General features: G+C 33.7%; 1 protein-coding gene across 1 annotated transcript in view; it reads left to right on the top strand.

Annotated features, from left to right (window-relative positions):
* Positions 1-18,772, top strand: part of LOC129806694 (uncharacterized) — a 174,939-nt gene extending 156,167 nt beyond the window's left edge. The window contains exons 18-22 of the mRNA XM_055855464.1: positions 2,972-3,363; positions 3,517-3,646; positions 11,061-11,190; positions 11,362-11,757; positions 18,093-18,772. Of these exons, the coding sequence (XP_055711439.1) occupies positions 2,972-3,363; positions 3,517-3,646; positions 11,061-11,190; positions 11,362-11,757; positions 18,093-18,523 (1,479 nt within the window). The 3' untranslated portion in view covers positions 18,524-18,772. The remainder of the gene's footprint in view (positions 1-2,971; positions 3,364-3,516; positions 3,647-11,060; positions 11,191-11,361; positions 11,758-18,092) is intronic.
* The last annotated feature ends 259 nt before the right edge of the window (positions 18,773-19,031 follow it).

Below are 19,031 nucleotides of genomic sequence, written 5' to 3'. Positions count from 1 at the left end.
AATCACACCACGAAATCATTAGTTATGTGTAGAAACAAGAACTGCTTATCAATTAATTTAATCCAAAATACTAGGGGTAGAAACTCACAACAAAATTGTGGTTTTATAACATTTAAGGGTTATTCCCATATAAAGTGCTGATGAATTTTGTTGCATTTTCGTGGGGAATTTGAGTAATAGCACTTAAAACTAGCGTGAACAACTTCAGCAGAAATTTAACAAATGATGCTGTTAAATGATTCAATTATGGCCAAAAATTTCACTGAACTTTGAAAATGTGTTAAGTCATTCTCAGTTCTTCATTTTATTAATCCCACTTGTCAAAGAACGTAAAGAAGTTTGATAATAATAGATCAAAAACTTAAGAGAAAATTTTCATTAAATTAATGATGAATCACGATATAATTGTATCTTATGCACCGTATGACTTGTGCACTTTTGGCATTTAAATTTTGATTTTTCAACAAAAACAAGGTACTTTAATTATGAATATTTTCCATTATTTTAATAATCAGATTTTTAAGAAAATAATTAATTTCAATATAATACATTTAAGGAAAAGGAAAATTGTCGGATTTCGGGTCATTTTTATAATTTTTATTGTTTGAGTGTCTAAAAAATTAAATCAGCAATTTTCTCAACATTCCCTATTTTAATAAAATACTTGTAAGGTTTCAACTCATTTATTTTATATCCCATTTAATTATTTTACAACTTTATTTACTGGTAATATTTAGCTTTGTAAGGGAGCTTGGGCTTATTATACTGCAGCTGAAGTATTTAAATTTTCAGTATTTTTATTAAAGAGTACTATCATATGAATAGGTTCAAGGTTACACCAATAATTTGAATCTGGAAGGAACTTGTAAATCCATTCAAAGAAAAATTGGCCAAGCCTCTAACATTTTCGTTTATATTAGTATAATTTTATTAGTTTTTTTTATTTAAATATGATTTATTGTATTGTAATGTATGTATTATCCAATACACGCTGAAGGTAGCGCGCTTTCCCATACTTATGTCTGCCGTCGACTTATTCTTTATCACTCCTATCAAGTAAACGGTAGAAACTCAGAACTATTCAGTATAAAAGCCATTTAATGATGATTCTTGAATAGGTTCTCACTGGGTTAGTATTGTAAAACAACGGTGGTAGCCAAAATCCCGAACGCCAAAATCCAGAAAAGGCCAAAATCCCGAAAGCCAAAATCCTGAAAGGGATGAAATTATATGGAGGAAAATGTTTAGAATAATTTCCCAAGACACAGAAGATTTTCCTTTGCCCTCCAGCAGCACATGCGTGCAATCATGGGAGTACTATGACACTTTTAAGAACTCGGAATTTTGGCTTTCGGGATTTTGGCGTTCTGGATTTTGGCTTTCGGGATTTTGGCTTTCGGGATTTTGGCGTTCGGGTTTTGGCTTTCGGGATTTTGGCCCATTCGGTATTTTGGCTTTCAGGATTTTGGCGTTCGGGTTTTGGCTTTCGGGATTTTGGTTTTCGGGATTTTGACCAGGACCTGTAAAACAATTGGAGAAGAAAACAACGGAAAGACACATTAAGATTAGACCAACTTTCCAATTATAAATTTAAATCGATCGGAATTAAACGTTAAAAGGGATGCTCCAAAAAGCTTTTGATTAAAATATACGTCACACCCATCCTTTACAAGGTTGCAGTTAAGGCAAAGATAAGGCAAGGAAAAGACCCTAAGACTAGGCGGGGCTAAAAAGACATTCCTTTATTCATTTTATTTACCGCTTCAGTACAAATTTGTAGAGCATTGGAAATGTCCTTTTTTATGATGGCACCTTCCATTAAAGCTCTAATGATCAATTAACCCGTAAGAGTAACATCAAACAATCACATTTACTGCGATAATAAAGTTTTTATTTAGGAACGGAAGAACATCGAAGGTAGACCAGGGAATACCTAATGACACTTCTACCTTTTTTTACCTCTTCATTTAAAAAGAGATGTTCAATTTTCATTTTCCCAAATGGTACTGAAAATTTCAATAGGTTATACAAGTTTTTAAAGTGTAAATAAGTGTTCCTTTCACCCTATTTAAAATTATTTTAGTACCCTTAATCATAGTCGTATTGATACTTCTTCTACAGGTTTGATTTTTAAACACTTTCTATGGCTTCGTATCATTCCTATCTTCGATTCTACAAATTTGTTATAGGGGGTGTTATTACTCTATAATTTTCTTTGCATCTTTGAAAGCTTATTTAAGGATTTTGAATTGTATACATATATAGGGTAAGTGTGCCAAATTTCGGCATAGTTGCATGCAAGCGTCAAAGTCTCAAGTTTGAAATGTAATATTTTAAATACAAATTGATTTTTTTATTCTTTCTTCTGAAAGAGTGTTGCTTGGAACCTTGTAAAGAGTTTACCGTCTTTATTTACTCTAAAATCATTCTTAATACATTTTAAAATGAATAAAAATATAGACATAGCTTTGGTACCCTATTTCGGCCACCTTCATTCTCATAGTTCCTTGCCCTTCAGGAATTCTTCCAATATCTTTTTCACGTCATGTCGTTTGTCGTAGCTACATTTTTTGTTATTCTTTTGCATTGTATAATCTCTGAAGAATGGAAAAACTAAAAATTCATGGAAATTCGAGGAACAAAAAAGGTGGCCGAAATTGCAAGCTGGCCGGAATTAGGCACACTTACCCTAACTTTTCTCAATATTATTTTAAGATTCCTAAATTAATTTCTTACACCTTGACCATCGCCTTTATTCGACACTGTAAAGGATTTTTTTTAAGCCAATCGAATTGGAAACGAAATGAATTGATGTGAGGGATGTCCTATCATTTTATATTAATCTAAGCCTGACCACCCATTTAGGCAACAGTCGTTTTACCAATTTATCACTCTGCAGAAACCATTGTGATTTAGACTTGGTACAGAGCTTTCCCTCTATCGAGATTGTATTCTCATCTCCATTTTCCAGGAATGGTCTAGCGTGATTAGTTCGACACTGGCGGGCCTCTTACTCATGGGATCCACAACTCTTATCGCCATAATTCTCATCGTTCAATACGAGGTGGGACAGCAGCTGCGTCGGGTTCAATCAGTGAACTTCTCCTCGGGACTGCGTGGTGCCATCGGCCTGAGCTGGCTTTTGCCTATTTTGTATTCAATGTGTGTCCCCATGGTACACAGCATCGTGAAAATGTGGCCCAACAATTGGTGGCAAGAAGTCGGAAGTTTTGGATTTATGCTTTTTGTTGGAACGGAAATCCTATTTGTGATACTGTTTGCCCTTTTATTCTTTACATTGATAAGGAAACTTGTGTATTTAAGTCGAAAGAACGACAAACATAATTCATCGATTATGCGAAGGTAACTCCCTTTAATAAGTCTCTCATGCACTATAATAACCCATTTCTTGGAACAATATCTCATAAAATATGAGAATGTTGCCCAGTAGTTTGGAATGACAATGGCCCAGAGTATCATATTAAATAATATAGCTCTTTTATGATTCTTTTGCAGAATTGGCCTTCTCGTGAGATCAGCATTTCTCTACTTTGTGAAATTACTGACTATTGTTTCATTCCTTATCTACATACATTTTAACGAATTTATCAACAGTTGCATTTTTGGACTGTGCTGTTTTATACTGGTAAGTAAAATGATAGTAGAGGCAATTATTTTAAATGAAGAATACACCCTGAAACAGTAAAATGTAAGCTTATTGCATTACATAAAGTAAAATAAATCCACCAATACGAAAATTCATGCTAAAAGTTCTAGTGGTCAGAACTCAACGGAATTAGCATGACTAGAATTCCTAGATTTTTAACGTTTAGAATACTTCGTACTTTAATTTTAGATTTAAGACTCAAGCTTATAGGTTCAGTTGATTAAATATCCGATTTAATACAATCTGAACATTCATAGCTGGAGTTTCCTAAAATACATTCCAAGATCTTTTACGAATGCCAAGGAAAGGTCTTTTTCCTCTCGTTTCAACAGCGTGGTAGTTGAAGTACTTTCTATTCGTATATCGTAACTTATCGAATGTAAACATGTGTCAATAGTCATTGATACAAGTAAAATAAGCTACGCAACGAAGCTCATAATATTTCTGTATCATTAAAATGCCCTTTATAATTACTGAATAACTTTTATCACTCTCTTAGAATGGTATTTCGCAAACTTTAATATTATATAAGGGAAGAGTACCTCGGATCGGAATGTTAAGAGACATGCTCGATCTTTAGTTGAAAATATAAGCCTCAAAATACTATTTGGTATTTTTGTGTCTGCTAGTCGGTATACTAGTGATTCATTTAACTATATCTGCGCATTTGAATTTTAAATTTTAAGAATAAATTAATAAAAAATAGATGTAATTGCAACGATGTAGGGGAGACTGGGGCAAAATTTGTCAAAAAAAAATTTCAATATTCACTATTTTTTAAAATAAAAGAGACTGTGGCTTGGAATTTTTATTATAGATAGCCTTCATGAACCTTCTTAAACTTACAAAGATTATGTAAAATAAAAAATAATGAAATTTTGAGCCCTATTTTTGGAATATTTGGCTTACAGAAAATATCAATACTGATTAGCTCAATTTAAGCACATTTCTCGTTAAGATAGAGAAAAATTATCTACGACTAAGTTGTAGAGGAATAAATTTCCTATAAAAATATGTCTATTTTATATTTTTAACGTTTGCGAGAGTAAAACGTCACAAATTATCTAAAGACTGACAAAATTTTCCCCAGCAATTTTGAGAATCTCCACAAAATCGACTTTTAGAAAATGATTCGAAAATCACATTTATTTCGAGATAGTGGAAAATAGTCTTCTGCAATGTTGTAGAGCAATAAATTTCCTATAAGAATATGCTCATTATAAAACGTATAAGTTATCTCATAGCTCATGAAAGAATATATGCGTTTTGACAAGTTTTGCCCCAGTCTCCCCTACTCTGTACCTCGGATCGTCACAAATTTAATCAGGTGTATTACGGAAAATTGGTTTTAAAAATTAAATCTAAACTAATGGACTGCATTCTTATGAAAGTTAAATGCTAAAAAGTAGCTAATAATTTTTAAAAATTCATTTGAATTGGTGCGACAATCTGGTAGTAACCTGACGATCCGAGGAACACTGCCGATCGCAGGTGCTCTTCCCTTACCTCGTATGAAAATTTTGAATTGAAAATTTGAAATGAGTTTGAATTTATCGAGCAATAACGACATTTTGTGTAAATTCACTTCCATTTACCTTTTAGTCAAGACACTATTAGACAATCAAACTAATTGTTTCGTCGCCCTTATTTTTCAACCCTTTAAGGACGATTGGGTTACCGATGACCCAAAAACAAAATTTTTCCTACGGTCTTCTAGGGTTAGGGAAAAGTGGTCTGCCTTTGAATGCAGCGGCCATTGAATGTTTCAATTTTTCTCTTATTTCTCAAAGCAAAAATTCTATTTTGTGAACTATAGTTAATACTATTAACTATTTTCTATTAACTTGGATTAACAAAATGGAATTTTAGCTTTGGAAAATAAGAGAAAAATTAAAGCATTCAAAGGCTGCCGCATTGAAAGGCAGGCCACTTTCCCCTATGTTTTGCTCGAAGAAGTCAGAAAAAAAAAAGATTTTTTCTGACCCTCAATTTTTGACCTTCTCATCCTTAAAGAGTTAAGAAAAGTCACTTCGATAGAACTTCTAAAAATTTCACTTTCGAGTAAAATTATGAAACGCTGTTTGCCTGGAGAACCATCATAAAGATTCAGATACCAAATGGTTACAGATAGCGAATAGGGGTTTCCAAGGACCATCCCATAATTCGCGACATTAATATAACCCTCATTTTTGGCCCTGCAAAAATTTTCCTGCAAAGCTAATTTTTTTAGGAAATGATTTAATTTATATACGCTTGAGATTTCCAGAAAAAAGAAATAAAATTCACTCTAATTTATGCCTTTTTTTTAAATTTTCGTTGTGAAATCCAGTAACCTTTTTTAGAGTTACTTTTAACCCTATTTTGGTGTAATATTTAGAAGAGCAATCAACATTTTTCATGGTAGATCTTACCTTTTCGTTCTGAACCAGCCCCCGGCGAAGTGTTATTTTTTTATATGGAGCTGTTTGAAGCCAACTCACAAATTGATCAGGAACTCAGCTTACACTTCTCAGACCAAGACCGCATTTAGACAGACATATAGTATATTTATCCCTCTTTACAAGGACTAAAGTCTTATACACAAGGTCCACCTCAATTTTGACATACAGTGAGTGTCAATAGTTTGTTGCCTAATGGATGTTTGAGAAATCAAGTGAAAAAAATGATAGAAAAAAATACTTTTCCAAATTTTTCTTTTTGCAGATGAGTTCCTTGTAATCCGTAGATATTATTTATAGTTTTCAAAAAAAATAATTAATTTTATTTCATATCAAAAATAATTGTTTTCCAAAAGTTGGTCATTTTTGAAAAATCAAAAGTTTGTTGCCTCATTAAAAAAACTAATTCAAAATGGTGAAAACGTGCAACCAACTTTATGTAAACCGGTTACATTTTGAGCTTATGTCATTTGATAGGCAAATGGTGGATTTGTACATTTTTAAGGCTGTCAATGGTAAATATATAGGTGTAAAAGTTATGATAAATAACAAGAAATAATCAGTTTTTTGATAATTCATAATTTAGGTTATAATGGCAAATTACAAAAAGTTGAAAGGTGGGATATTATCCAGAGATACTGCTGGAAGGAATCGGCGTCGCTTAATTGCCAAATTTTATGGAAATTCATGAAAAGTTATACATAAAATGGTCAAATATTATAGTTATGAGGCAGGAGTACATCTGAAAAACGCTACTGGTAGACCCAGGGTTTCGACTCAGAAAGTCGATAACCGCATTCTAGGTATCTCTGATAGTAACCCCATGATGTTTGCTTCAAAAATTCAAAGTCGGCTGGTTACAGAAGGCATACAGGCTTCAAATGCTTCGAAAATCAAACTCAAAATGAAAGCAAATATAAGAATAGGTACTTGGCTCGCAAGATTCCATTGGTAAGCAAAACCAAACTGCGTAAGAGGTTGTATTTTTACGTTTTTAGCATGCTCCAAGTGAATTTACGACCTTTTAACCAGATTGGTTTTGTTTACCAATGGAAACCTGCAAACCAAGTAATTATTCTTACCACTTTCATTAAATTGCGGTTGGTTTTGAAGCCTGTATGTCTTCTGTAACCAGCCGACTCTGAATTTTTGAAGCAAACATCATGGGGTTACTATCAGAGATACCTAGAATGCGGTTATCGACTTTCTGAGTCGAAACCCTGGGTCTACCAGTAGCGTTTTTCAGATGTACTCCTGCCTCATAACTATAATATTTGACCATTTTATGTATAACTTTTCATGAATTTCCATAAAATTTGGCAATTAAGCGACGCCGATTCCTTCCAGCAGTATCTCTGGACAATATCCCACCTTTCAACTTTTTGTAATTTGCCATTATAACCTAAATTATGAATTATCAAAAAACTGATTATTTCTTGTTATTTATCATAACTTTTACACCTATATATTTACCATTGACAGCCTTAAAAATGTACAAATCCACCATTTGCCTATCAAATGACATAAGCTCAAAATGTAACCGGTTTACATAAAGTTGGTTGCACGTTTTCACAATTTTGAATTAGTTTTTTTAATGAGGCAACAAACTTTTGATTTTTCAAAAATGACCAACTTTTGGAAAACAATTATTTTTGATATGAAATAAAATTAATTATTTTTTTTGAAAACTATAAATAATATCTACGGATTACAAGGAACTCATCTGCAAAAAGAAAAATTTGGAAAAGTATTTTTTTCTATCATTTTTTTCACTTGATTTCTCAAACATCCATTAGGCAACAAACTATTGACACTCACTGTATATCGTGTAACGGTTACGAGTTCAGAAAAATTTCCATACGCATTTGTATGTGAAAGTACGAAATTGGCTTCAACTTTGAAAGCCACTCACCGGGGACTAGGTTCTAAAATTTACTTGAAAATGATACTTAAGACTACCTTTTCTAATAATTAACATTTCTACATAGGGGAGACTGAGCCAATAGTAAATATGGGGTCGCACGAAACACTGATATTTATGTCTACACTACTCGGACTTATGTCGACCATATCGACCATTCCTGTAGAGCAGAAAGATCACTACAGTATGTTTGAATTCGTATTGGTTTCGTCCTCCAAACTCTAATGTCTAACTGAAAAATTGCAGTGTTTACAATTAACCCGTGTTTACTGCTGCTTCAGAGTCCCTTTTTTATTAACCAAAAATTTTGCTCAATTTGAATGAAATTGTCTCACAGATCCTCCTCCCCGCTCTATATTATTTTCAATAATATTGCAGGTGAACTATAAATTGGTTAAAATCGGTAATAGACCAGTAGGGGAAAGTGGTCTGCCTTTGAATGCGGCAGCCTTTGAATATTGCAATTTTTTCATTTTTCTTTAAAGCATAAATTCTTTTCTATTAACTATTAGATAGCTATTCATAATCCTCACAAATCATAAAAAAATGCAGACCCTAGCTCTTATTTTCTAGGTGCTAGGGCAAAAAAATCAAACTGAGCTCTAAACTGTAATTTTGATGTTCCACAATTCATGTGTTTTTTCATAATCAAAATAATTTTTCGAACAAATCTTCTATTGTGAATCATAAAAGGTTATTCTTGGATGGTATTTCTCCAAATACATTTTGATTCAGATGAGACAATTTTTGTGGGTGATAAAAGTTTGCAAATATTGCTCTGCGGCAGCCTTTGAATCTTAATGTTGTGTGCCTTTGAATCCTCTTTTTCCATACATTGAAACATCTGACAGCTTCCTGTCCGGGAGCAGAATAGAACTCCTACTTTGGTCTGACGAATGTCATACAAATACTTATAAAATGCAATCTTGCTCCGGCCAGGATGTTTCAAACTGACAATTGTCAACTTCAATTGCGTTTTATTACAAATTTTCAAGTGAAAAACAGTGCCTCAGAAAAATGTAAAAAATGTTGTTGTATAATGACTTTTGACTACAGTGGTGGTTTTATTGAGTGCATTAGGGTTCATGCTAATCAATTATGTGCCGTTTAATGTTACAGACCTAATATTCTCAGTGAAAGATTAAGATTCAAAGGCTGCCCAACCACATTCAAAGGCAGACCATGCAGGCTGCCTTTGAATATATCGACATAACATTTTCAAGTTCCTCACCAGGAAAAACTGAGGACTTGCGAGTCCTGAATGGGGTAAGCATAGAAGCTCAATGAACAAGAGAATTTTTTGGTGTAGTGCAAAGTAAAATTCATGTTGTAGTTTACTCTGAAAAAAATCTCAAATTTTGAACATCATTTTACGTTCAAAGGCAGACCACTTTCCCCTATACATAAAAATTGTATACGGTAGTCTGGGGTATTTTCGGTCAGTTAAGGAAATGATCAACTTTAACAGACAAAAAACCATATATTATCCGTATACTAACGTTATAGTCAATCTTGCAGATGTCCTCTACAATATCGACTACCCACATTCTTGATATATTTATTTTGGAGTGGTTTAAAACACGAAAAACTTTTCGAAGTGCATTTGCATGTATTATCGATCAACTGATGGTATTATCGATCAGTCGATGCTTGTAATATCGATCACGGAAAAAACGGGTTTCACACGTACCATCAGGGAATCAAGCTTCCAGCGATTTCCCGTGTTCTCTTGAAAGAACTGCAGAGGCGCCGATACGTCTTTCTTCTGGACTGGTTCCCTTCAACTTCCCATACAGTGTTCCATACTGCACATTGTATATCCGAGCTGCCTCTCTAATGCTAAGTCCATTCCTGGCATCCTCGAGGGCTTTTGCCATTTCATCATCCCGGTATTGGTGTTTTTCCTGAAGATAAAAGTGACCGATATTCCATACATCAGAATTTGAGATTATCGATCATAGAAAATCTCTTATTACGCTCAACTAACAGTACTTACCTGTAAAATCTTCTTATATAAGCTTCAATCCTTAATTGGTTTCCAATATCTATACCAATTGTATCGATAAGAAGCGAACAAACTGTTCAATTCACTGACAAACCTGACTGTATTTGCTTAACGGCGTTATCACACTTGCACATTAAAATTTTAATTTGATTCACATTAATTGTCGCTTGTGAGCGTCCAAATATGTTATTTGTGTGTTTGAGTGACTTAATATTTGGAGGTTTTCTATTTATTGAAAAAGAAGTGGACTTGGCCTACAAAAATAAGTTTAAATTTACCTAAATCATAAATATTTTTCACATTAAGAAACTAAAGAGAAAATCGCATTAATTTTTCGCATTAATGCTATAAATCAATTTATATCAAATTTTGCGGGCCAAGTCTATCTTTTTATCAACAAATAGATCAAATTTTGAATATAAAATGATTCAAGCACATAAATTACACATTTGGACTCTCACCAGCGACAATTAATGTGAATCACATTAAAATTTTAATGTGAAAGTGTGATAACACAGTAAGACAAATAGCAACAAAGTGAATTTTTGGAATGGCTACTATCGTTACCATCGCTACTATTGTAATTTTGTGCACACATTTTTAAAAATCACTTTTCTTGTGCAAATATTACCGAAAAAAATTGTGAAATTTTTTATTTGACATAGTGAAATATAAAATAATTAATCAAACATGTAATAATTAAAGTTCATGTAGAAAAATTATTTTTTTATCCATAAATTGGAAGAGAAGTCGATATTACAAGCATCGCATGATCGATATTGGGAGTATTTTGGTAATGTCAGCGTCTTCCCTAATTGAGAAATAACTGTCCGAAATGCTCAAACTCGTAAAAGCAAGATTATCCTCTTGAATTGGATAGATTAACAATTCAAGCTCAACGAGTTCGGGCATTCTGCAAAATTGTTATGCTTTTCCAATGATTTTCATTATAATATCTGAGAGTGGCAAATAGGACAGAAAAGCAATCACTTCTCTATTGTTCAGTAAAATATTACGTGGTATTTACAGGGTTCATCAATTTTGCTGTGCTTTGTTGTAAAAGCCGAGGAGAAGCTCAAGTTCGAACCGATGCAGAAGCTGAAAAACGGCAGTTTAGATGAGAATTTCTACACAGGATCCATAAATAGTCCTCTGAGCTGTAAGTTCTGATTCATTTTATGGAAGAGAATCGTATTTGTATGCAAAAGGATGGGATATTTGTGTAATTTATAACTGTGAAATCTATTCATATGAGCGAATGATGTGATGAGGATTTTGATTTGAAGTTCCAAAATGAGATTTTTGGTGTTTGTGCGGGAAATGTTTACAGATTTCACAAATCAAGACATGGAACAGGACAATGAGGGTGCACCAGCCACGGGAAAGGTTCCCATGGCAATTCTATCGTCACAGTCACAGCAACGATGTCCCATAGAGAGACTTGTTCCAATGAGTCAACAAAGTGTAGAAACTTTTATTAGTGCTGGCAGTTTTTCGCCACTACCCTCCCTAGATGGGGGCAAAGCTCACAACTTTGAACCGCCACCGGCTAAGTCGCTAAGAGAGAAAAGTGATAGCAAGTTTGCTGTGGCAGCGGGTGAATTGCAAAATCACTCGTCCCCATCATGTGGAAATTATCAAGTTTCCCCGGGAAAGTGCTACATCCAGGAACCCAGTGAATTTGTCGGAGTGGGTGGTTTGGACATTCTGCAGGGTGTTGCACCAGGTGAGTGAATTTCAAGCACTGACGCTATATCACCATTTGTTTTTTTTTTATTCTAACCCCCCAGCTCTAATTCACCGCACATAACCCTATTGCCCTACCACCCCAGAGAAAATTCTCCTTTTCTGTGCAACACTAAACACGTGTTGCACTGCGGCAAATGCGAAAATAACACCACACGCTCATAATTTGATTCATCCTCAGCCAAAATACTCATAAATGTTTTCACTCGCACCTTCTTCACGTAATATAGACACCTAAAATGCAGATAATAAATTGGCGTACAAAGCCAATGGTCAGTATTTCGTTAAATGTGTGCGGAAAAAGGTTTGGCAAAAATTCAAAAATTTGTCGCAAAATATTCGAAAAACGTTGTTTAAAACAAACAGCTTTAATTCCACATAGGGTAGCGGCATTACTTATGGCCACATTAAGGACATATTTGCTCACAACTTCTTTTCTTTTTGACCAAAAAACATAAAATTTTAACTGTACTTTATTTTAACTACCTCCTTTCGATATATCCAGGTGAATTTAGTACAAAATTCCTTTAAGCCCCAGAAAAAGTGTGATTTTTCTAACAATGCAAATTTCATAACTTGTGGCCACTTTTACGAACATATGGCCGCTCGTGGAATGACTTATGGCCATAACGTAAAATGATGCAAAATAATCCTAGAAATAAAATATTTTAAGTGCAAAAGAAAAGAAAAATATTTTAAGTAGTTTGAAAGGTTTTTATTACTCTTTTGTTAAGTTTTTATAGTTTGTATTTATGATTGTATCATTACACTATTAATTGCTTTTCTCTCTTCTTTTCACTGACTGAGACCAACAATCCGTTTTTCATGATAAAAAATCCACATTTCACTGCATGAAAAACCCACCCCATAATTCTCTCTGTGTCCTTTTCTAAGGACATTGTGAAAGCCTCAATGGTCAGATATATCTTCCGGACCCTTCCCGGAGACTTTATTGAGGAGAGTTGTAAGAGGAATCTGATACACCTAAAATACTCTCGTCGCGGTCATTCCATTATCAATGCCTCTCAATAACTGTGAGTTGAATATTGAGGCTGTTTTTGGTTTCTTTTTATTTATTTTTTACTGATACCATTATCCTAAAAGAGAGAAAAAATTAAACTTAACTTATCTGTAACAAAATACAAATTCATGAGATAAAATGTGCAACTCTCGAGTGATCTTGAAATCAGATTATACCCCAAATTTATTTTTAAACAATTTCATCACTTATCTTAAATTTCATCAGATGTTTGCCAGAAAACAATGAACTATTGAATAAAAACAATACAATTAACAACTCTCCAAATCAAAATAGTTACACATATAGAGTGAGGGCGTCACACGGCAAATACCGTGGCCACAAGTCCGTAATCCTATCAATTTCGTCATAACTTATGGCCTCATCTATATTTTATATTTATTGTTAAAATATTATTAAAATTTAATAATAAAAGCACATATAGTTATTATAGAAAGAAGTTTTGAAAAATAGTACTAAATATTTTCGATTGAAGATACAAAATTTAGTTGTTAAAAATTTTGAGATCGCTAGTAAATTTCCTAACAATTTGACGTATTTGTAATCGTCATCCGCATCAGTGGAATATTTTACATAAATTGATCAATATTGTACCGAAATATTAAAGTAAATCAATTTAAAATTTTCGTTTAATGATGGTACATCAAATATTCCTAATTTTGTGGTTCTTCAAAATTAATTTGTGGGAAATAAATGAAGATACCAGCGAGGTGGCCACAAGCATACACTGACCATAAGTAATGCCGCCACCCTATAATCAAATATATTGCCTGAAAATATTAGATTATAAACTCAAAGTAGCATCTCTGATTTTCAAGAGCTTAAAAATATTCAAAAATTTAAACATTTTAGTGAATCAGACAACGCAATGTGCGTAAAAGTTTTTTTTAGTAGTAGAGGACAGTACTCTCCCTTCGAACGTTCATGCCTTCGAATAATGTGAATTTTCTTTTGTTTTTCCTAAGAGACTTACACATTTATATTAAATATTAGTTAGCTTATGATTAACTATTGATAATTATGTGATAATTTTGTATAAGTCTCAAGGAAAAATAAAAGGAAATTCACATTATTCGAAGCATGAACTTTCGAAGGGAGAGTACTTTCCCCTACTAAATATTTTATTATATGTAGATAATCTTTTATTCTCAGCAAAAAATGATAAAAAATTAAAAAAAAAAAAATATCTCCAGACTTCTTTTTTCTCCTACAATTTTTTTTTATTTTTCGATATGTTTTGTTCGTCATCCAGGTGGATATTTTCTCCAAAGGTACCAATGACCTAAAAAAATGGCCATCTTGAATTTTTAAAGATTAAAGTTTAACCACTCTAAAGGGCCTATTTTTCAAATGATTTGGATAAATTTGGATTTTTTGGAAAGGTCTTTAAATTTCTAACCCGAATACATTAGTCTTTATCGATAAATGAAACGATAGAGTAACCGTATGTGTTTTTTAAACATTCTTTTGTTATCAGAAAACTTGTAACCCAACTAGAGGCCAAACGGTAAGAGATACGAACTTCAGATCTTCGGCGACCCCCCCTCCCCTAAAGTCAAAGCAAGGATCGCCCCCTTCAAAACAATGTTGGTCGTGCTATTTCGAAAACCGCATTAACGATTTCTAAAAATATGAGAATAAATCCTAAATACTCCTTAACTGAGTCACAATATAAATATTCGAACAAGGGCATATGTCGCTAATTGAATGTAATTCCAACTTTTAATTCATATTTCATTAAATTTTGTATTCTACTGAAGTCAAACATGCGGTTTTGAAATGCCTTATCTATTTTTCATTGGCGTAAAAGCTACACATTTGTAGATATAGACTTTGAATTTTTTTATTGTATACGAAGTACAATTTTCTGACGTTCATAATAGAGAAGTATAAAATCAGGAATAAAATCAAATAGCAGTTGTTCCTATTATCCGTGAGATTTATAACTTTTTATTGTACAAAACACTGCTTAACACATTTCAACATAATCTTGGAGTGCGATAAAAGGAATAAAAACATATATTTCATAGAATTTATGTAGGTAGGAAGAATTTTTGTGTAGAAATTGCACAGGAGAAAACCAACAATTTGGCTTGGGGTTGGCTTTTCTGAAATACTTCATGCCTTTGAATTCAACGTGCAAAGCATTGTTGTGCACATTTCAATTTTCTCTTATATAAATCAAAAACAGAATTTATATTTTTAGGACATTTGGTGTATTTAATGAATGAGGTATACTCGTAAAATGGAGTAATTCTTAGGTTACTTGAGATGTATTGCAAGAGGTGAAATTAAAGTATTTGGGTTAATAGCATTTGCAGAGACAGTATTATAAAATACAATATAACTTTAGAATAACTGGGTAACAGGGAGATTAAACGATTTAAATTAACCAATCTCTTTAAAACTTTCTAAAAATGAATTAAAATGTTCACAGGAAATTTTGAATTGAAATAAAATTTATTACTAATTCATTATCTCAATCAGTGAAACTAATTCAAACTTATTAGAATGTTAAATGAATCCAATTTTGATCACTTCTGATAAAAAAATGGCTTGTAGAGGATCTTGAATTATGGTCTTTAAAAATAACTAAAAGCTCAGATAAGCTTATCGTTGTCGAGATTCTTAACAGGTGATCTCGGAATGCGTGCAACTCGGTGTCCTTACAACTCGGAATACGTGAAAATTCGATTACGAGTTGAATTTTGGGGTAAAGAATCGCGTCTAACCACCTATCGATATTTAACCTTTGCCGAAACCGGCTTGACGTTATCTTTTTCCGTTCTCTCTCCAGAAACGTTTGTACTCCGAACGGGACGGACGGGACGTCCACGAAAATCGATGTTTGGCGCATATGATTTTCGTGACTACAGTAGAGCCTCGCTATAGGCCATCGCTCTATAGTTCACAATTTATCGACCGTTATTTTCAAAACACTGATTTTAAGTTATGTTATGTTTCTTTTTAGTACGCGACATGCAATGTTGTGATAATTATTTTAATATTTTTGGCAAACTTTATTGAGTAGTTGTGACAATTGTGATCCATAATGAAGAGAGCGACGACAAGTACCACAATCGCAAAGAAAGTGGAAGCCGTCGGGCAATTTCAATACTAAAAGTCATTGATAATTTTAATTTTAAAAAATGACATGGACTATAGTACGACCCAAGTGTCAAATCTGGAACCAAATATGGCCTATAGCGGGGCTCTACTGTATATATGTCAAAACGTGTAGATCTAAAATTTGGGCCCGATCGGACGAGGTCGGATTTCACCTGTGACTACAAAAGCTGAAATTGTAAAGAATTTCAACTAAAAACAAATAGCAGGACGTAATCACATAATAATTACAGAACACTCTTCGTCTAAAGGTTACGTGAACTCGAAGATAAACAGCAAAAGATAACGAATACGTGGAAAAAAATATTTTGTAAAATTGTTCGGCAATGTTTATGAATTCCTACTAGGCCCTTACGAAATGCTCGTAAACCGTATAACCCACAAAATTTTTGTGAAAATTTGTACTTTTTCACAAACATTATTCGTGACATGACCACTTGACAACCATTGTTCGTTCCTTTGCAAACATTTGTTCGTATATTTTTGTATATTGAGAAAACTTTTACGATCAAATAACAAAATTCAGTTTTGAAAATTTCATGAAATCAAAATTCGCAACCTTTTTTCCCAAAATTTTAGCAGATATTCTTTATGCCTCCGGCATACATGTTAGATCGGTAAAGTTGCACTCTTTCAGACTTAAAATCGGGCCGAAAAAAATTTAATTTGGCATGATGTCCAAAAGAAGAAGAGTGCGAAAGTAAGGGATTTAAAGGAGAATGGTCAAATCCGGTCCCGGAATCGCCACGAACGGGACCTATGTCAATGGATAGACATTGGTATAGGTAACAACTTTTGTTTTGGGGCCAATGTTCTAAACTATGGAGGAAAAATTCTAGAGCATAAAAACTATTTCTTAGAAGGAGGAATGGTCAAAACTATATGAGCATCGATTCATCTTCATCCAGAGATGAGAGTAGGCGCATTTTGCAGATACTGGTATAAGATTAAAAAAATTCTCGGGACCCAGGACGATAAACACTGGGAGTTCTTGTAAAAAAGCCTCTATCCTTCCGATAAATCACTATTTTGACAAAAAAATTACGCAAGAACTGCTAAAGTGATCTTGATGAAATTCGGTATAGAATCAGTGTATTACTTGAACTTTTTATCCATGCATACCACCCCCTCCCCCACCCTCCATTCATTCAATCAAGCTGGATCAAAAAGTTCTTCGTGAGGATTGTTGGAAGTACCTCTTCTCAGAAAGGAATTATAAGGTAAAATGCTCTCATTTTGTATTGGGAGCTACCAGAAGGGATGATGGAAGAAGGGTTCGGTATGTATGGATAAAAAGTTTTCTTTAAGCCTTGTTTGCATGCCGTATTTCAGCATTGTACCTCTTCTCAGAAAGAAGTCGTAAGATAAAATGGCCTCATTTTGTATGGGGGCTACAAGAATGGAGGGTCGGGGGAGGAGCGGTATGCATGAGTAAAAAGTTTAAGTAATGCACTGATCCTATACCAAATTTCATCAAGATCGCTTTAGTCGTTCTTGCGAAATTCATTGTCAAAACAGCGATATTTCGGAAGAATAAACGCTTTTTTACAAGGACACCCAGCGTTTATCGTCCTGGGTCTCCTTCTCCTTTTGACTTTATGAAATTTTCCTGATCTAAAGGTGTACCGGAGCCATTACAATCTAATTATGCATATATCTATCCCATTTTTTGTACTACTCTTTTAAATATCTCAAGAAATTTAATTTAATTCAATCCAATTTTGAGTGAAAAAGAGTGAGATAGACATATGCAAATGCTTGAGAAAGGATGTGAATTTTTATTTCATTGAATTTTCCTACCTTAAAAGATGTGTCTCTAGATTAAATTATTCCTGACAAAGATTGTTTTTTACTTACCTAATTTTCTAATTGTTTGATCATAAATGTTTTTCCCTACGAAACCTATTTTGAGTGTATCGGCTGTCACGCGGTCAAGCATTTCACAAACTTGACATCTCTTTCAGTTGCAAAAGCGCATCATTTTAAATCCCAGTTATGAAATGTTTCAGTGTTTGATTACAAATACCATAAAGTTCACTTAGCCCTAAAACAGTTTTCTGCAAAATTTTGCAATAATTACACACAGATAATTCCAAACAGAAAAGCCTATTAAAATGCCAATTTGCTGTCTGTAATTTCCTTCAAAACAGATACTATTGTTGGTATCCGGGCACGAATTTCGTCCGAATCTCTCGGTCATCAGCACCATCATTCGCATCACTATCACCAACACCACCGTACTGCTCCAGAAGCCACGATGATTATTCCCTCATCGCCTCAGCCGCCACTCCCTATTATCACGGTGACCTCACACGAAGAGGATGCTGCCATTGATGGAATGCTGGACAGAATATCACACGACCTGGACTACCTACTGAATCGGACGGTCACCCCGCCGGAAACCGCCCAGATTGTCGGTGTGAACAGACGGAAGCAGGGTGAGCAGTCATCAACTCACTTTTCCCCAACAACATCTTCCACAGTGGCCACCATTCCTATTTCACACGCCCCTGCCCAAAGCACATCCACCACCTACCCCCATAGTGTACAGGAAGTGATCATCGAGGCAGCCGAAGAATAGATGGACGAATGTGTGCTGAGTATTCAATTACGCCCCTGATATTTCCTTCCTCTACATCCCTCACCGATGCCATCCATATCAAAACCTAAGCAGAAGCCACCCAAAGTGAGTAAAACTAATATTTCATCTCTGTTCCATCCTTCTATACTCATGTAATATGATTGTATTTTGTTATATTATAGAAGTTTCATTTGTATCTCTTGAAAGAAAGACAATCATTTAATTAAAAACTCTTTAATACATAATAAATACATTTTACTTATTTACTTGTTGATTTACTAAACACTACAGATTGAATTATTGCAGTTTTAATCCAATAATCCAATTCTAAATTATTAAACAATGTGGTTATACTGTTGTTAAAGTTTATTTGTGCCTTTACTTCCACTTATAAAGTTCAACTTTCAATTACATTTTATCACTTTGAATTTTGTCCAGGGACTTTAAAAAAGATATATCCAGCTAAACTGATTGTACGCTTAAAATAAATATGGAAATATTGTAAATA

Source organism: Phlebotomus papatasi, chromosome 3, assembly GCF_024763615.1.
Source record: "Phlebotomus papatasi isolate M1 chromosome 3, Ppap_2.1, whole genome shotgun sequence".
NCBI classification, from domain to species: domain Eukaryota; kingdom Metazoa; phylum Arthropoda; class Insecta; order Diptera; family Psychodidae; genus Phlebotomus; species Phlebotomus papatasi.
This window is presented reverse-complemented; position numbering and strand designations above follow the sequence as displayed.